Source organism: Staurois parvus, unplaced genomic scaffold (genome assembly GCF_062004578.1).
Source record: "Staurois parvus isolate SC_StPar_1 unplaced genomic scaffold, SC_StPar_1.0 ptg000414l, whole genome shotgun sequence".
Taxonomy (NCBI): domain Eukaryota; kingdom Metazoa; phylum Chordata; class Amphibia; order Anura; family Ranidae; genus Staurois; species Staurois parvus.
Genome location: NW_028318210.1, coordinates 6,462,806 through 6,483,943, shown reverse-complemented (window position 1 = coordinate 6,483,943; position 21,138 = coordinate 6,462,806). Strand labels below are relative to the sequence as shown.

The window sequence follows — 21,138 nt, the reverse complement described above, 5'->3', positions numbered from 1 at the left end:
CCAGTGAGCAGAATGTGGGGAATGGGGTCGAGCCGGGCTGTGTGTTTGAATAGACGCAAATGTCCCAGCTCAGAATTGAGCCCACACAGTTGCCCCCATAGGAAGTGACTTCCTATGGTGGGCACTCAGGGGGAACCAAGAGCGCTGGCAGGGGTCCCCAGAAGAAAATGATCATGGCAAAACCATTGGAGAGAGCAGGTACATGTAACATGTTTATTATTTTATTAAGAAAAAAAATCTAAAGCTTTACAATCACTTTAAATTTCAACCTCCGACTATTTTCAATGCTTAAGTTAGAGGAACATCCAAAATTACAGAGAAGGACATGGGCATACTAATAGATTTGTATGTATATTTAAGATTGAGATCTTGGCATTGATTTACTACTTGACAAATAAACTGTGCACTTTGCAGGTGCAATTGCACTCATTTTCCCCAGAGCTTAGTGAGTGTGGTGAAGCTTCATTTTGTAAAAGTACCCAATCAGGTGCAAGAAAAAGTTTAAAAAATGCATCCATGCTTGCACATGAATGGATGATAGAAATCAGCAGAACTTAACCACACTTACTAAGTTCTGGTGAAAATGAGTGCACTTGCGAAGTGCACAGTCTATTTGCTCTCTGGATGTACAGTTCCTAGGTGGCAACAAGTGATTACAGTCATATAAAAAAGGAATGTCTTGGTTTCATTTTTTCAGAAACATGCAACAAAGTTAATTGATTTTAAGTGTATAATACCCCCCTGTGATGGGAGTCACTTTGGGTGGGGAGCCCACGGAACACAGCTCACTTTGGAGAGTTGGGGAGACCCCTGTCTCAGCTCCCCATATCCCTCTTATGTGCAAGTCACCCTGTGCCTGATAGGGGTACAGGGTGATCTGTCCTAATATTGGGGTGAGGTGTTGTTGATTGTTTAATGCCATGTGGTTGCATCCCATTGTTCTATTGTGTGTCTTGCTTGGGAGCAAACTATTATGTGATGTATGTGCTTATGTGTATTGGCTTGAGACTGTCTGTTGGTGCGTCTCTTGTTACTAAAGGTAGTAACAAGAGACACTCCCCGCCCTGTGTCATTATGCAGAGAGGGAGGGTTGTTCCCTTGAGTGTATATATCTTGTCACCAAAGATCCATTTAGTGAACACAAGAGCAGCATTAAGAATGGTAAAGACAAATATTCAATACCTCGACACTTTAAAAAAGTCCGTCAAGGTAGTTTTAGTGGGATCAATGTCTTTGGAATAGAAGCCATCCGTAAGGACATTGACAATGGAAGAAGACATCAGAGACTCTGCAAGCGCGAGAGCTTCTGGATCTTCACACTCGATACATTGTCCCCAAAAGGCCTTAATGATGATTTAGAAACATACACTCTGTTTTAGGCTACCTTTACCTGCTTGTACTGAAGCCTGGTTTTACATGATTAATTTTATTGCTGTCCATTTTATGCTGCACTTGTTTATATTTATACAGTGGGGCAAAAAAGTATTTAGTCAGCCACCAATTGTGCAAGTTCTCCCACTTAAAAAGATGAGAGGCCTGTAATTGGCATCATAGGTAGACCTCAACTATGAGAGACAAAATGAGAAAACAAATTCAGACAATCACATTGGCTGATTTGGAAAGAATTTATTTGCAAAGTATGGTGGAAAATAAGTATTTGGTCACCTACAAACAAGCAAGATTTCTGGCTCTCACAGACCTGTACTTTCTTCTTTAAGAGGCTCCTCTGTCCTGCACTCATTACCTGTATCAATGGCACCTGTTTGAACTTGTTATCAGTATAAAAGACACCTGTCCACAACCTCAAACAGTCACACTCCAAACTCCACTACGGTGAAGACCAAAGAGCTGTCGAAGGACACCAGAAACAAAATTGTAGACCTGCACCAGGCTGGGAAGACTGAATCTGCAATAGGCAAGCAGCTTGGTGTGAACAAATCAACTGTGGGAGCAATAATTAGAAAATGGAAGACATACAAGACCACTGATAATCTCCCTCGATCTGGGGCTCCATGCAAGATTGCACCCCGTGGGGTCAAAATGATCACAAGAATAGTGAGCAAAAATCCCAGGACCACATGGGGGTACCTAGTGAATGACCTGCAGAGAGCTGGGACCAACGTAACAAAGGCTACCATCAGTAACACACTACGCCGCCAGGGACTCAGATCCTGCAGTGCCAGACGTGTCCCCCTGCTTAAGCCAGTACATGTCCGGGCCCGTCTGAAGTTTGCTAGAGAGCATTTGGATGATCCAGAAGAGGATTGGGAGAATGTCATATGGTCAGATGAAACCAAAATAGAACTGTTTGGTAGAAACACAACTCGTCGTGTTTGGAGGAGAGAGAACGATGAGTTGCATCCAAAGAACACCATACCTACTGTGAAGCATGGGGGTGGCAACATCATGCTTGGGGCTGTTTCTCTGCAAAGGGACCAGGACGACTGATCCATGTACAGGACAGAATGAATGGGGCCATGTATCGTGAGATTTTGAGTGCAAACCTCCTTCCATAAGCAAGGGCATTGAAGATGAAACGTGGCTGGGTCTTCCAACAAGACAATGATCCCAAACATACCACCCGGGCAACGAAGGAGTGGCTTCGTAAGAAGCATTTCAAGGTCCTGGAGTGGCCTAGCCAGTCTCCAGATCACAACCCCATAGAAAACCTTTGGAGGGAGTTGAAAGTCCATGTTGGCCAGCGACAGCCCCAAAACATCACTGCTCTAGAGGAGATCTGCATGGAGAAATGGGCCAACATACCAGCAACAGTGTGTGCCAACCTTGTGAAGACTTACAGGAAACGTTTGACCTCTGTCATTGCCAACAAAGGATATATAACAAAGTATTGAGATGAACTTTTGATATTGACCAAATACTTATTTTCCACCATAATTTGCAAATAAATTCTTTCCAAATCAGCCAATGTGATTGTCTGGATTTGTTTTCTCATTTTGTCTCTCATAGTTGAGGTCTACCTATGATGCCAATTACAGGCCTCTCTCATCATTTTAAGTGGGAGAACTTGCACAATTGGTGGCTGACTAAATACTTTTTTGCCCCACTGTATATATATATTTTTTTTATATATTTTTTTGTATATATATTTATATACATATGAACTTATAAGTTTTGACTCTCCCCCTTACTTGACCTTGAGTGATTATGTCCACATCAATTAGGTCGATTCTTTTATTGTATTCATTTTACTATTAATAATTTTCATAAGTGATTTTTAATAACTTTTATTAATTTTAATAATTAATATTTTTTTAAATATATACACATACTTTCATTTCTGCTCTAAGTAGGTGCTATCTCTTGATGTGTGAAAAGTTGTCCTCCCCCATTTCTTTTGCATACAAATATATATATATATATATATATTTATATATATATATATATATATATATATATATATTCTTACATATATTTTCTCATATCATACAAAGGGTGGTATATCTTGTGTGTTTTATATAGTTATATAGTTATTATCCCTTTAGTGTTTAGTATATATATATATATATATTTTTTTTTTTTTTTATTATAAATTATCCTACTAATGCTCTTGAGAATATACCGATCATTAGGAATGTGCGGGTAATAATTCCCTAAAAAACTATTCAAAAAGTATTAATCTACACCGTAATTAGAAATGATTCCCTGATCTTCACTGATTTGAATTTAATCCTTATCAATTGATACAAAGCAGAAGCCAGCAACTCATTCTGCCTTTTAATAATTTTAGCCTTCAATTGATAAAGCTGTCACTAGATGGCGCTGAACTGTGGGCACCTTCCTCCTTTCAAGTATTTTTTTTATTTATGTACTTTTTACAGTCCCTTAATAACTAAGTATTAATCTCTTAAGGTCTAGTGGGTTCTTGGCCATATTCAGCCTTTTGATCACTTTTTGCTGTAGGAGCTGTGGTGTCAGAGACTTCCTGCTTCATGATCCTCTTTAATATGGCCGCTAGAACGCACAGCACATGCGCAGTAATGCATTTTAGCCGGCGTGCGTTCCACTGCCACCTGCAGGCAGCCTACAGTATTTAATCCATTGCTTTAACCGCCAGCCACACTAAACAGGCTGAACTGCTGTAATACTGACACTCAGTGGCTGAATGTCTCCTTGCTATGGGAACTCTGCCATACTGAAGTTTCTATTTGCTCAACCCAGGTATCTGTTTTTATATTACACACAATCCTATACTACACATAAAAAAATGAACGTATCCTGTTTTTAAATAGCAATTGTGCTTTTGCATTTATACATTTATATATGTTTATATTATGGATTCTCTATATGGAGTTTTTTTTTTTAATTCTATATTATAGGATTTTTTGTATACAATATTTTATATGATTTTTAGTTTTATTATTATTATTATTATTAGGTATATATATATATTTTTACAATTAATTACTAATTATTTAATACATTTTTTCTATTATAGATACTTTTTATTGATAATTGATCTTTAACCAGCGATTTTCATGCCAGTTGTACAATTAAGCTCTCAATTTTTTCCATCATAATAATTTTTTCCATCTTTTATTTCCACCCATTTTTTATATATATATATATATATATATTTTTTTTTTTTTTTTTTTTGTGTATATTTTTTTATATATACCTTTTCTATATGTGTTTTTTGACATCATTATTATTATTATTATACGTATTGCCATTTTTATGAGTATTCTCATGTGTATTGTGTATTGTTCTGCTCATCTACAGTATCACCACCTGTTATACCATTTTGAATATTCATGATTCATGTAATATTTTGAGGGGAATTTGTATTTATGTTTTTTTGATCAGCTCTGATGAAGAAGGGAGCACCCTTCGAAACGCGTTAGTTTTTATCCCCCCTTTGGATTTACCTGTAACCCTGTGTGGATATGGTTTACTTATGCCTCTTTTACCGTCACCTTTGTGAGTATATTTCCTAAATTAAATAAAATGAGTCACTATTTATTGAGGTAATGCGCAAGGTTTGTGCGCTCTTTCTTTCATCCTCTTCTACAGTGTAAATATCTTGTATCTGTGTTAAAATAAAGTAGTCTATTTCCTGGTTTCCTTCAAGACTGGTGTTGTCTAGTCTTGTATGGTCTGCTGTGGTGTCTGTGGTCGGTGCTCGGACGGGGAAGCGGTAGTCTAACGGAAGTACTCAGCGCAGGCTGGGTCGGTTCCGTTACACACACACACACACCCCCCACATACACACGCAGCAAACTCCAGTTCTTTCACTTCAGCTCTTTGACCTTGCTATGTTTTAGGGGACACATAGAAATACTAATTGTGAGTAGGCAGTTTAGTGAAAAATTGCAGTGCATTTTCCAGATTGGGAGGGTTCATAGGCACTCCTTTTTTGTATCACAATAGCTGTACAGTATATAAACAAAAGAAATGCAGCGCTCTTGAGAAAAATGATAATAATAGACACAGTCCAATGAAAAAACAGTGCTCCTTGTTTCCCAGTGTAAATGGTAGAATTTTGCACTAACCAGAACGCGCATAGGTAATGCGCATATGTGTATATATCCTGAAGATCCTTTCTCCACTTGAGTCTGGTCAGATATACGGCTTGGAAGAATGGAGATCCTACGCCCTCATGTGGTGGAAAGTGATCCAGCAGGTCAGAGCAATAACGATCTAGGTGAGCCTCCAAAGGAACTGGCACAGGAATCCCCAGGGCTACAAGGATGGAAGAAGCTCCTCACAGGAGACACAGGGGAGCACTCATAGTGTAGTAATTAAAACTTTATTTGAAAACAGCACAGGTGCAGAATACAGTAGAATAGCCAAGTATGGGCAAACACACTGACCCTATTAGATGTCAAAATGGCCGCCGGGCCTCCTCGTGGCACCGGCGGCTTGGTGTCAACGGCGTCCTGGGACCCAGGACGCCGTTGACACCAAGCCGCCGGTGCCACGAGGAGGCCCGGCGGCCATTTTGACATCTAATAGGGTCAGTGTGTTTGCCCATACTTGGCTATTCTACTGTATTCTGCACCTGTGCTGTTTTCAAATAAAGTTTTAATTACTACACTATGAGTGCTCCCCTGTGTCTCCTGTGAGGAGCTTCTTCCATCCTTGTAGCCCTGGGGATTCCTGTGCCAGTTCCTTTGGAGGCTCACCTAGATCGTTATTGCTCTGACCTGCTGGATCACTTTCCACCACATGAGGGCGTAGGATCTCCATTCTTCCAAGCCGTATATCTGACCAGACTCAAGTGGAGAAAGGATCTTCAGGATATATACATATGCGCATTACCTATGCGCGTTCTGGTTAGTGCAAAATTCTACCATTTACACTGGGAAACAAGGAGCACTGTTTTTTCATTGGACTGTGTCTATTATTATCATTTTTCTCAAGAGCGCTGCATTTCTTTTGTTTATGTATTTTGGGACTTTTATGTGTTTTCCTATATGTTCAGCTGCTTGCATTGTTTATGAGCGCTTACTATATACCATTATTCCCAGCTGTACAGTATACCTGCAGTGTGAGATCTCAGGTATTGAAGCCTCCGTCTGCTAGTCTCCTCTCACCTGGAGTGAGATTTAGTGATATTACTGTTGCACTGCTCACTGTTCTTCTTGCTGGAGGCTCTGACAAGAGGAAGCAAAGTCCTGCTCATCCACCAAGATTGCCTCCTCCATGCTGAGACACAGTGCAGAACAAGAAATGGTAGGTCAGCAAAGGGGAAAGATCAGCTGCAGGAAGACCACAAGCAATGGTAGTGCTCAGTCCTATGCCCTCTGCATGTCATTTTTTTGGGGTCAGCTTTCAGAATTCAGTTACTCTTTAACTTTAGATATACTGGGGTAGATTTACTAAAACTGGTGCACTCAGAATCTGGTGCAGTTGCTCATGGTAGCCAATCAGCTTCTAATCTGTTTCATTAAGCTTTGGCAATAAAACCTGGAAGTTGATTGGTTTCTATGCAGAGTTGCACCTGATTTTACACACTCCTGTTATAGTAAATGCAGTGCCAATCTAATGATTGGTCCCAGGTTCTGATCCCTTAATGGAGCAAGCAGCCAGGCATGGGGTATTTTTGACTAGGTGTGTTAGATCCCACTCACTCCTCAGGCTGTAATCAGGCAAATAGTGTTCTTTTTTTGTTGTTTTCTTTGTTTTGTAGAACTGGGATACAGATGAGGAAAAGCATTGGGATGCCCAGAACTAAAGAACTGGAACGAGGACACTATCTTGAAGCAGTTAACCAAAGTATACCCACATGAAAGAAAAATATATTTGAAATATATTTTAAATATATTCTTCCCAAATATATTGACATATACTTGAAATACTACAATTTTGGCCATATTCAATATATTTCAAAATATATTTCAATATATATATATACTGTACATACATATATACTGCATGTTGAAATACATTTTTATTACAAAATATATGAAAAATATTTTTAAAAATACATTTCAAATATACTGTAGGTCTTTAAAAATACAAATCTACATTTTTGGAATGCATTTACAAATATATGTTTAAATATATGTTATATGTTAAAAAAATCTGAAGAATATATTTATAAAATATAAAAAAGTAATTTTAACATATATTTTTACATAATTATGACTAAGTCCTGGATGTGACGAAACGCGTCAAGAGGAAGTGACGTCAAACGTAAGGAGCAGGAACCGGAAGTGCCACGGCGGCCATCTTTGCTGTGGGAATCGTTGCACGCTCTGTGTGGGAACTGCCTGGTAAGCCCCAGAAAGTGGGGCTTTGATCCAAATCGCACTTTTAATTGATTTTAAATGTAAGCAGATTTATTAAAGTAATATGATCTTGAATATATACGGAGTCACACTATGGTTATTTTCCACTATATGATTGGAGCCTGGTAATTCGTGATCAAGGCTTGTGAATGAGGATGATAATACAGTGTTACTCTACTAACAATGAAGGAGGAGAAGGAGGAGAAAGATCTTTTGGAGGATTTCTACAAGTTATATCTTAAAGGCGTTTGTTGTCTTACTGTTGGTAAGGGTATATTTGCCTTACTCACTAGAAGTGTCACATGTGGGTTAGGATTCTCACTGAGTGTAACACTTCAGGATTGAGCACGAGTGTTGTTGGGAATAACTTTTTTTCATGAGTGTTTCACTGTTTTTGTTTCACTTAGTATTGCATATTTTTGATATATATATATAAAAAAAAAAAAAATTTTTTGTATGTTACGTTAATGCACTATTTTGAGTTTCTTTATTTTGGAGGTTTTCACAAAAGCCATTGAACACAATCAACACTGTAAGAAAATTTTCAAGTTCTCCACCTTTATTTATTGAGTTTTTGAACTACTAAGACACTGGACTTTATGATCATTGTCAGTTTGTTTAATAATTATCACTTGTAAGGGGTGTGTTTTGTTTTTTATTATTGGTGGGAATTTGTTGAAAGAGGGGAGATTCTTTTTGGAATAATTTTATTTGATTTTTACATATATTTGTAAATGTGTTCCAAAAATGGAGATTTGTATTTTTAAAGACATACAGTATATTTGAAATGTATTTTTAAAAATATTTTTCATATATTTTGTAATGAAAACGCATTTCAACATTCAATATATATATATATATATTTTTTTTTTTGTATTTATTGAATATGGCCAAAATTGTAGTATTTCAAATACATAGCAATATATTTGGGAAGAATATTTTTAAAATATATTTCACCTATATTTTTCTTACATATGGGTAGCAGCGTTTTCTGCTCAAAAGGTAGCAACAGCTTTAGCACACGGGGGCTTCCTCGAAGGTGCAGCCTTGGCAGCAGGTCTGAAACAGCCCCTCTGTCAAGAAAGGGTGTACAAGCAACAGTCTCCTTCTCTTTCAGGATTCTCTGACGCCTACTCACTGAGATTCAGGCCATCTAAAGGCCTTCTTCACTTCAGCTGACTCTTGACACAAGGTATCCCAGGAAGATCCTCTGTAGATGTTGCCCTGGTGTTCCTGCAACTTTGGGGGTGATCCTTCTACTTCTTGGTGAGCTAGAATGGTACAGAATTTCTTAAGCCTCTTTCTGAGCCTTGGAAGGTTTAACAACATTTCCACATTGGGTCAATCTCCAACAGGCAAAGGACCCTGCTACTCCCTGCTCTCACCATTATATACCTCTCTCAGCCCCCTGCTGGTCACTTTTCCTGACAGGGATTGGCTGAGGCAGTATACAGAGCCAGATCAGACTTTACTCTCCTCACCCACTATGTTTCACAACTTTTTGGAAAGACGGGAGAGACAGACAAGCCTGCAATTGCAGAACCCAGACTAGGCAAAACACAATCACAGCTCCATCACTACAGCAGAGCCCATAAACTAAGTTTGCCTCACTTCTATCACCTAACTAGGAGGGTGCTACATAAATACCCCCCAGCCCCCCCCCAATGCAACAATAGAACAGGTGAAAGAATATGATTCATGTTTTTGGCATGTTTTCTTAATATCAGCTGTCATACCTTAACCTGACTGTGTATTCTGAAGTGAAATGTCTCCTCCCAGACAGGGTTGTCATTGTTCCAGACTGTCTTGGTTCTCTTCTTATCCGTCACAGCTGTTGGCAGCCATAAACAAACATAGCAATCTGGTTTGGTCACTGCAGAGGAAATATAATACAAAAATTTGGTTCACAATTTTTTCTAACACAGATGTTATTATAGTATATTATATTATACCATGTCAAACATCTTCTAGTTGATACTCCATGCATATTTTACTGACATTGAGCTCGGGTTTACATATATGCAGTGCGGTACATCGCATGTGATTCACACAGGAAGCGCATCACATTCCTGTGCACATCACATGCGATTTGTGTGTGATGCAATTGGAGCCTTACATTTTGTATGGCTGTATTTGCACTGCACCCAAAACATGCAGGACTCTTTTTTTGGTCTGTGCTAGAATCAGATCACATGGGTATTCACATCTATGCGATCTGATTGTGCACATCGCACCGTGTTTTGCGGAGCAATTTCAGGGTGTTGTTAACATACACACCTGCAGAGGTTCACATGAACACGGTGCAATTCTGATGCAGTGCGTAATTCACACAGAAAACGCTGCGAATTCTGGACCACATCAGTGTGAACCTGGGCTGAAAGCTAAACTAAAGTCCCAACATAAAAAAAATTGCTAGGAGATATGCAAAGTATTTTCTACATTGCTGATATCAGAGAAGCATATCAGATTTTGCACATATGAAACAGTTAATAAAATGTATAGGTAAATATCACTGAACATGCCCCCCCCCCCCCCTTTACCCCTGAATTAATGGAAACCAGCTCTAACCAAAACTATACTGAGGGAGGAAGGGATAGGGAACAGAGACTGCAAAAAAAAAAGTTTAGGAAACTGACCCTCTGTCAGATTATTACTTTCTCTCCACTGGGGTAAATTTTCTTGCTCAGTCTGAACAAGAGAAGTCAAACAGATTCCTCCATCCATGCTAAGCAGCATGGATGGAGGAATCTCTCCTGCGGCTACTGAATTTTGACAGCCAGCATCCATGGCTGTCTGAACACCCAAATAGTGACTGCATCTGATTTGATATTCGACTATCAATGTTCTTTCTGGTTCCTTCTACAAAAGCAGGCAATTGTAAAGTCAAGTTTTGTTGAGCCGGGTGGTGCTGACAGGGCCACCCATTGCTGAAATCGGAGCCGTCTATAGCAGCCTTTACTCTTACAAACTAAACTTTGTTGGCATTAGGCTTCAACTTTCTTTGAGTAGATACAGAAATGTGCATTCCCCCACCACGGGAGTACTGATATATTTATTCCTGTATGAATAAAACAAGTGCTCACCAATGTCTGCCCCATGGATGTTCTGAGCCTGTAATATTCTCACAGTCAGTTCACAATTTGATGCTTCCTCCTGCACAGGAAAAATAAAACTGGTCAGATTCTTCATTTTTCATATATATATAGTTACGTTTACTCTACGTTTTATAGAATAAACCCTTTTTCTGGTGCCTAATAGTTGTCCTGTAAATATATCTGTATATTAGCAGTCCCAGATGGGGGCTAGTCAGGTTTCCCACCAGAATGCCCTCTCCTATTATCTGGCCCAGGGGGTGTGGGATTACTCTCCTGAAAAGCTTTAGGGTTGGTGGCTGCCTTCAGGCCTTATGCTGGGATGGCTCCTTCCCCACTTCCCAGGCGGTCCTCTCTCAGGGGACGGTTGATACTGAGAGATCCTCCCTTCCAACTCCTCTACCTGCAGGTAGGTCCCTCTCCTGAGTCCCCTCCCAGGCTGCTAATTCCAGCCTACTCATTCCATATTCCACCCAAACGCTCCTGCTACTGAGCAAGCTCAGTCACTCTTACAGGCTGTCCTGACCCCATATCAAGCCTTGGGGATTGTCCAGGATCCCCTAAGAGTGCAAACTGGCTCCTCCTCACCACACACCCACGGAGTTCCTGAGACTTCTTCAAGTCTCTAGATCAGGGGGAAGTATCAGGGAACTGATCTGCAGAGCCTTGACCAAAATTTGACGCCTCTGACTATCTTTCCTGGCTGCTACTCGCCTCCTACTTAAAAAAAATAATCAACTAGCTCCCCCTAGCTAACTAGGAGGGTGCTACACTTGCAAAGTGCACAGTCTATTTGCATCTAGTAAATCAATCTCTATGTGTTGTAATTGAGTCGAAAACACTTTCTGAAATGGAATGTCATCTATTAAAGCTGAACGGCAGATCTAAACACATGCACCTGTTAATATTTGGATAAAATTGCTATAGCAGAGCTCCAGGGGGCTATAAAGGCGAATTGGAGCACCTCTGTATTCACTAAGACTATGTTAACACGGGGGCCAGGGGCGCATAGTTTGCAGCATTCAAAGGTGGCTAAATGGTAGGGTTAGGATGGCAAAAAGCATGCATGCACTGTAAAATAATACAAAGCTTTAACAAAAGCCTCACAAACATTACTTCAGGTAATTGCTGGCTGTGCAAATAGCTATGGATAGTGGCGGCCACCACCAACCTGCCATTAAGGTGCAGAGGACTCAGTGGCCATATCTAGCCGATCACAGGTGGCAAAAACAAGAATCAGCAGCTATCATATGCACCAGGGCCAGTTGCTTGTGCAAACATATCCTAAAACAGTTCAGAACAGGCAGGATTCAAGAACATAGCACTAGCCCACTGCAGCTGGAATACTCGGGTAACAATCAGGAAGGGGCTCCCCACAGTAGCTGGGTCTTCTGCAGAGATCTTCTTCTAGGCTCTGAACTGGCTGCTTGCACGCTGGTTCTGACGGTGGAGGTCCTCTCACCTGGCTACAGATCACTTGCCCAGCTACCTCTGCTTCATCAATTTTGGTCTCTCTAAGCTCCTGAAGGAAGGAAGCTCAAAAACCTATCATCCCTGGGTGTCTTCAGGAGCCCAGAGAGCTGTGGGGAAAATAATGAAAGGAGCCTGTACCTGTGTATGGTGAGTAAATGGGCACAATGCTACGTTACACCTACCTGTTGCAATCTCCAATACAGCAGAGCTTAGAATAGGAGTTGGAAAAGCAGTTTAAGAAGCCAGTCAGTTGTGCCACAATGCAAAGAACATGCTGATAGGAGGAGAGAATGCAATGACAGAGGGATGAGCTCATCAGTGGACAGCTACTCTTTTTACTGTCCAGACCCAGGCTGGGGAAGGGACAAGACCTGGAAGTGGTACTTTACTGCAGCAGAGAGAAATCAGGTCTCCTGTCCTGCCAAACAGGTAAATCTCAGAACCAGATGGGCAAAAATACAAATCATTTGGCAAATAAAATAGCTCCTATATGTGTATTTCATCTGACATTTAGCTGCTTTGCTGGAGTTTAGCTTTAAAAACGTACAAACCTCTGTTGTATGTAGTTATTAAAATAAAAATTAAAAAGTTGTAAAAGTGGTTGTAAAGCCTGAAGGTTTTTTACTTTCATTCATTATATGCTTAAAGGTAAAAAAAAACCTTCAGTATGCAGCTTCCACCGCAGCCTCCCCAATACTTTCTTGAGCTAGATGCTAATCCAGCAGTGATGTACGTGAGAGTAGCTGCTGTCCCGGCTCTCTGCCTCCTCATTGGCTCAGAGACAGCAGCAGTAGCCATTGGCTCTTGCTGCTGTTAGTCAGCCAGTGAAAGGGGGGGGGGGGCGAGCCCCGTTCTGTGTGTTTTATGGACACATAGTGCGGGTGTAAGGGATTTCCGGCAAGACGAATCGCGATTAGAAATAAAGCATGGAAATCCCGGAGAAGAGTTGTCGGTTGTGCGCATGTGCGCAGAAATGTGCAATCGCGCACGGCGAGGATTGGCGCCAGACGGCCTATTTAAAGAGTGTCTCTGCCCATGCTGACTGGTCTTCAGCTTCCCTGTGTCCTGCTTGTTCCTGTGTGATTCCTTTGTTGCTGACATAGCTTGTTCCTCACCTGACTCTGATTGCTCTCCTGATTGATACTGGTTCCTGACTTCGGCTCTACTCCTGACCTTGGCTTTCCTTCTGATTCTGTAACACGCTGCCTGACTGTTGATGACCCTGGCTATTCCTATGACACTGCTCCTGTCTCTTACCCTCACAACCTGCCTTGCTCTGGTGCACGCCTGGCAATCTACAAGACCTGCTCTGCTTGTTACTACTGTGCCTGAATCAGAAGATCATCAGTCTTCCAGGGTCATCATCTGCAAGAGCTGCAAACAACAACTACTGACGCTCTTGTCCCCCTGGTCCTAGACTCCTTCTGTTTCAACTCCAGTGGGGTCAGGGCTAGTGACACAAGGGAGGCCGACCTCGTCATTTCAGTCTCCCATCAGGCACGTGACAGTACCAGTCAACCAATGATGGAGTCTGAAAGGGAGGCCTCTGCATTGGGGGACATTTGTCAATCAGTATCTGCCTTGTTTTACTTGGTGCAAGATTTGCAAAGAAACCTTGAGTATCTGGAGAGTCAACTTCTACCCGAGTCTGATGACCCCACAGCCACGGACCTCTCTGCAGTCTCAGATGTAACTACTCAAACAGAGTTCAGTATGATTCATGGAACTTCTCCTCCACCAGAACCCCGGGTTCCAATACCTGAGTTTTTCCCGGGAGACCGCAGGAAGTTCCGAACTTTTTGCAACTCCTGTGAGCTATATTTTTCCCTGCTTCCAAGAACCTTTACATCACCAAGCACCAATGTGGGGTTCATTATTTCACTCCTTAGGAATGAACCCAATCCTGGGCACACCACCTTCGTGAGCAACACGATCTGACTCTAACTTTGGTAGACTCTTTTTTCACAGCAATGGCACAACTCTATGCTGATCCTTTCCTGCGTCAGACTCCTGAATCTACGCTTAGCAAGCTACAGCATGGCCAAAGGCATATTGAGGAATATGTTACCGATTTCTGCATATGGAGTTCTGACACTCAATGGAATGAGTCTGCTCTCCGCTACCAGTTCCGTCTTGGCCTTTCTAACACTTTGAAAGATGAGTTTGCCTGAGTGGGGGTACCTACCCGGCTAGAGAACCTGATAGACTTGGCTATCCACATTGATTGTCGGATCCCCGAGAGACAGGATGAGAAGACTAACGGGGAGATCTTGATATGTTCAGAAATGGGGACCCCTGTGTCCTCTACTACTGTTGTCCCATCAGAGTTACTTATCAATAAAAGAGAACATCTTAATTCTTCTAGAAGGAGCTTTTGGAGACCATCGTTGTCCTCTGCAGAACGTCTTCGATGACAGAAGTTCAATCTCTGTCTCTACTGTGGTGACGCAGGTCACTATGTATTGACGTGTCCAGTAAGACCTCATATGTCCTCTCCTAGCTGGTTCTATATGATGCATCCCCAAGGAGCAAGCCGAACGCACCTCTCTTTCCACCTTCAATTACAACTGGCTGAAAGGACGATTACGGTCCTGGCCATTATAGGTGCCTGTAGTTGTTTCATGAATGCAAACTTTGCTACCCAAAACAAGAGTCCTCTCCGGTATCAGTTCTGGTCCTGTGACACAAGAGACCATGCCAATGTTATGCCACTCCTCCTCAGGACACCAGGAATTTCTTTGGATATTATTACTTCTCCAATATTTCCGGTTATTCTCGGCATGCCCTGGCTAAAAGCACACAACTCATCCATCAATTGGTTGTCTGGAGAGCTCTTTTTCCCTTCTGAATACTGTCTGAATCACTGCATTCCTAAAGAACCAAGCGCAGCAACTCCTCTTCTTAGTATCCACCCTGATCCCGAGACAATGAAACTAGTTCCTGTTGCTTACCATGATTATCTGGATGTATTTAACAAGATGAGTGCCAATACTCTTTCTCCACATCGTTCCTATGATTGTCCTATTGAGCCCCTGCCCGGCGCCAAAATTCCTTTCGGGTGAATTTACTCCCTATCCGACGTAGAATTAGAGGTCCTCCGGGGTTATATTGATGAGAGCTTGGAAAAAGGGTTTATTCGGCCCTCTACATCACTAGCGGGAGCTGGCATCTTCTTTGTTGAGAAGAAGGATCACACCCTCAGACCTTGTGTGGACTACCGTGATCTGAATAAGATAACTGTCAAAATCGCTATCCCCTTCCTCTAATTCCTGAGTTATTCCAAAGGCTACGAGGGGCATGTATCTTCTTAAAACTGGATCTGAGAGGCGCTTACAATCTAGTTAGAATTTGCAAAGGAGACGAATGGAAGACGGCCTTTCGAACACGCTTCGGGCATTTTGAATACCTGGTGATGCCTTTTGGTCTCTGTAATGCCCCAGAAACCTTCCAACATTTTGTAAATTATATATTTCAGGACTATCTGGATCTATTCATTATCGTTTACCTGGATGACATCCTAGTTTTTTCCAGTTCAATTGAAAGACATTGGGATCATGTAACAAAGACTCTGAATAGATTACGCCAACATCACCTCTACGCAAAGGCTGAAAAATGTGAGTTCGAGAGACAGACTATTCAGTTCCTCGGACTTGTGATCACCCCCGAGGGCATTGCTATGGACCCCCAAAAGGTGTCCTCTGTATTAGAATGGCCCGTTCCAAGAGACAGGAAAGCAGTGCAACGTTTTGTAGGATTTGCAAACTTTTACAGGAAATTCATTAAAAACTTTTCTGGGATCAATGCACCAGTAACACAGCTAACCAGGCAACATGCTACCTTCAGGTGGACTTCTGAGGCCCAAGCAGCCTTTGAACAATTAAAGACCTTGTTCACCTCTGCACCTATCCTGAAGCACCCAGATCCTGCTTTAGCCTTTGTCCTTGAAGTGGACACTTCTGAGAATGCTGTAGGAGCCATTTTCTCACAACGACAGGGACTCAGATCCCTTCTGCACCCTGTTGCATTTTACCCCTGGTCCTAGACTCCCTCTGTTCCAACTCCAGTGGGGTCAGGGCTAGTGACACAAGTGAGGACGACCTCGTCATTTCAGTCTCCCATCAGGTACGTGACAGCGGGGCTCAGGAGCAAGCATGAACGCGTGCCCCTATGGGAGTAGTCAGAAGGAGGAGGAGCCCAGAGTGGTGGCGGGAAACCCAAGAAGTGGAGGATCGGGGCTGCTCTGTGCAAAACCACTGCGCAGAGCAGGTAAGTATAACATATTTGTGCAAAACCACTGCGCAGAGTAGGTAAGTATAACATATTTGTGCAAAACCACTGCGCAGAGTAGGTAAGTATAACATATTTGTGCAAAACCACTGCACAGAGCAGGTAAGTATAAAATGTTTGTTAGGCTTTTAGTATCACTTTAATCCTATTTCTCACAAACCATTAAATTATAAGAGTGATACTAAAGCTGAACCTCGAGAAGAGAGTAAAGACAAAATAAAGCAGCTGAGTAATCATTATAAATTCCTAAATATACATTTTTAAAAGTAAGCAGTGAAAGTATCTTAATATGACGTGGTATCAGCCTCTTGCAGTCTGTGTACAATAGAACTCTGGGATGGAGAGGGAGAAGCAGCACAAGGAGCCAACCGGTTGTGTTGCAGTGCAAGCATCACACCAATAGGACAAAGAACAGTAACAGAGAAAGGAAAGCTCATCTGTGTGCTTCTTCTTCATTGTGCAGGGGAGGAGACATGCAAGTGAAAGTGAAACCGCAGAATATTTTGACAGATAAAACCACTGTCATACAAGATATAAGCTATGCCTTTTCTGTGTTTTTATTAGGTATTTGCATGGAGTTTATCTTTAAAGCCCAATTCCAGATAGTTATTTTTTTTTTGGATGGAATGAGGAAGACAAGAATTCTGTTGGATCTTACATACATCTGTGAGCCCATTGGGGAGATTTTCTCTTAAGCCCAAACTTTAGAAGAAGTAAAAAAAAATCCCTCCTAAAAAGAACACAGATGACGATAAAAATCTGACAGATGCTCTAAGCCTTTCTCTTAAGAAAAAAGTTGGCTGGAATTAGGCTTTAAAAGCAGATGGTGCTTTCTGAAACAGCATATTGTTGGCTTTCTATGCAGAGCTTCTACGGTCCACCATTTTACTGTTTGCACAGAAAGAGAAATGGCTGATTGTTTCTTCATATATTGAGAAGTTCTTACTGATCTACTGAGTCATTCATCCCAATTTTCGAGAGAGGTGGGGATCATGATCCCCTCCTCTCTCGTGTTTGAGGGAAGGGGCTTTGCTATTGGCAGTATTGGCCACACAGATATGAAGTTAGACTCCAACCCAGGTTGGCCATAGCTCTGAGGAAAGGGATCTGTCCTTGAAACGTGTCAGAGGGCCAAGCGTACCATCAGTTGGACACTCTGCCATCTTTGCGGCCATCTCTATGGCCTTATAGGCTTTACACGTGCTATGTTTGTGAGTATATTTTTTGTCTTTTTATACTTTCTAATAAACCTTGGATAATGCGCTAGGTATTTGCACCTCCTGTATGTTTTCTTCCTATGGGCAGCCCAGGTTTAGTACATGCAGACTGAAGCTCTACACCTGCCATCTATAGAGGGAAGGAGGAGGACATGTCCCTTCTCTGAGTCATTCAGCTGTGTGTGGAAACCTGAGATCCTGCTGTTAGGTCTGTGGTCGCAGCTCAGCAGTAAACCAGCTGTCTGAAACCATTCAACACCCCCACCTTGTTTGCAATATTTTATATTTATTTAAAATTAATTAAATATACTATAAATTCCTTAAAGATTATAGGTGGCCAAAAACAGAAAAAGTAAAATAATTGTTTTATTAAATAAAAACAATTGTAAATTTCTCATGAGAGCCAAAAGCTACTGTGAATATGGCCCAGGATAACCTTTTAAAATACAGCAAAAATATTAACAAAAATATCACTAAACTTGGACATCTTGGATAAACCTGGAAGATACCCAACATTCAGAATGTGGCCCTACTACATGAATCACTCCTGTGTTATTAGATCCCCCTAAATGAATGACAGTCTGCCCCGTCTGTGCCTGTTGGGAGAGATCAGGAGTACAAACTGATCCCCCTGTGCAGTTGATACATTACTATAGATCTGATTGAAATTATAGCACACATCTATACCCTAAAATAACCAAAATGCTATCCCAACAAGTATATATTCCATCATACTCAAAGACAAATTTGCCCTTTTCTTTTTTTTTTTTTCTATAGACAGTTAAAGGCTAAGGTCGCCTTTCCAGAAAATAGCCTATGCAGTCAAGGAGCCCCAGTAGATATTACAAATTATTCCTTTCAAAATTTGAAAAATGTTCATTCATTTTATTGTGATAACTAAGGGGGGGGGGGTAATTTACCAAAAAGGCAAACAAGGCATTTGCCTAGAGTGGCATTTTTCAGGGGGGTAGCTGAATTTTTTAGGATGGCAGTGTCATTCCCCAGAAGAAAGAATGGAAGAAAGGAAACATGCAGCATGGGGACCACGTGGGATCCGAGAGAGGTTGTGGGCTGCTGATGGTGGATTCAGAGCCTGGCTCTTGTTCCTGGGGATGTCCGGAGCTGTGAAGATGAGTGTCTTCTCTCTCTCGCTGGGGTGGCCAGTATATGGGGGTGGTGGTAGTGGAAGGCTCTCTTGGGTGGTGGTGGGGGCCTGGGGTGTTGTTGGTCAATGTAAGGCGCTCTTCATGGGGGAGGGGGGTGTTGGTCGGTGTCAGGGTCTCTCTGTGGGGGAGGGTGATTTTTGTGTTGCCTAGGGCAGCACGAAACCTACATACACCACTGGTCATACCTGTAAGCCATTTGAGCCTGGCCGAAAAGCTCATAGTTAGCAACCCCCATGGCTTGCCTTTTTTCTAGGATGTGAAAACTGTTCAACCCGGCATTATAGGAGCTAAAACCAACATTTTTTATGACCTAGCATCAAGGAAGGATATGGGAATTCCTAAGGCCAAGGTTCACACTTGTGTTGGTCAGGAATACATGCGTTCCCGACCTGCACAGAGACACACTGCTCTGCATTCTCAGCACCCTGTGGTTAGGGGTGGCATGATTTTAGAAAAAGGGTTGGGGACTTTTTAGGCAAACGTACCACACTAATGTGAACCAGGGCCTACTCTGAGTTTTTCGGCCAGGCTTCCAAAGGAGCCAGAGCAGCCTTCAGATATGACAATAAAATGAATTAACATTTTACAGAGCTACATCATTGTTTTATACCTACTGGGGCCCCTGCATAGGTTTTTTTTGGAAAGGTGAACTTAGCCTTTAACCAATGAGGTTACTTCTCTATGTAACCATTATGTCTGTTAATACTTTATACAGAATTGTGTGACATAAATATTTAAAGAATGTATAAACGCAACATTTCATATTCCTGATATGTGCCTGTTGTACTATGTATTTGTATGAAAAAGTATCCTGTTCTCTTTGTATTGCTTCATTTGTGTGAAATCCCTGGTGTTTCCACCAGTCTCTTTCCTATTAAAAGCTGACCACACCAGGCAGAAAAGCACAGCGTGGCCAGTTCTCTAGCTGTGCTGAGAACTGAGCCTGCTCTCTTCAAATGATCAGACTTATTCTGACACCCCCTCTGCACAGCCATTCACTGGGCAAACCAGTGTACTGCTGTTTTTCCTTCCCCAGCTCTATGAGCTCCTTGTGAAACTGAGAACAGAGGGTATGTGATCACTTATGAAAAAAGAAGGAAAAAAAGGTATGGATAATGTTTTTATATCTATACACAAATGTGTTGCGTTTAATTTCTATTTTAAACTGAATAGGTTGTTTTACAAGGTGAGGGTTCACATACACTTTAACCTGTTCTCACCCAGCCAATAGCAGAATGATGGCTGAGTGGGACTCTCGTTGATCCGGTGGGTGTCATATGACGTCCTTCCCGGATCGCGCCTCGTGCATGTCCGTGGGGCCACACTATGGTGACATCCATCACCAGCTGTGTCCCTTAGACACAGCCAATGACAGATCTGTGTACTGGCCCATTGCCAGTAAGTACCATGTGACCTACTGTGATCAATCACAGCAGGTCACATGAAAATTGTAAACAATGGATGGTTTCCGTTCATGCCATCCATTGTATACAATTGTGTTATTACAGTAGCTGTGATTGGTCACAGTGATCACATGAACAGACTGGGCCAATCACAGCCCATCTGTGTCATGTGATTAGCCATGGCCAATCAAAGTAAATCACAACAAAAAAACCTGAATGAATCGATTTAATTCAGTTAAATGTTTGCTTATAGCAAATAAATTCTTTGCTATAAGCAGTCATAATGTGTAAAAAAAAATAAAAAAAATACTGATCATTTCCCTAAAGTAGGACAATGTTACTATGGTAATATTATACTACTCTGGTCACAGTGTATTATGAAAGAAAATCTAAAAAAAATAAAAAAATAAAAATAATAAAAAAAATAAAGAACTAAAAAAATTATTATTATTTTTTTTGTACTGTAACTAGTCAGTGTCCCTGTACACCGCCACTGCAGTTATGTGGTAATGCTGTGCTGCACTGTTAAAATGTAAGCAAAAAAAAAATTTGTGAACATTTTTTTTTTAATTTCTTCATTTTCCAAACAATGACAAAAAAATTACAACTTCAAAAACTCGCCATGCCTCTTATGAAATACCTCACAGACTGTCAAATTGCAAAAAGGGGCCATTTTGGGGAAATCTGTACTGTCCTGACATTTTTGTGCCTCAAAAAATTAGATTGGATGTCAGTACTTCACGATTGAC

At 41.4% G+C, this 21,138-nt stretch overlaps 1 protein-coding gene across 1 annotated transcript in view; it reads right to left on the bottom strand.

Moving 5' to 3' along the window:
• Positions 1–21,138, bottom strand: part of LOC149454953 (cytosolic phospholipase A2 delta-like) — a 110,751-nt gene that overhangs the window by 68,887 nt on the left and 20,726 nt on the right. Inside the window, exons 2-3 of the mRNA XM_089686899.1 lie at positions 10,835–10,904; positions 9,488–9,624 (exon numbers count right to left, since the gene is read on the bottom strand). Of these exons, the coding sequence (XP_089543025.1) occupies positions 9,488–9,624; positions 10,835–10,904 (207 nt within the window). The remainder of the gene's footprint in view (positions 1–9,487; positions 9,625–10,834; positions 10,905–21,138) is intronic.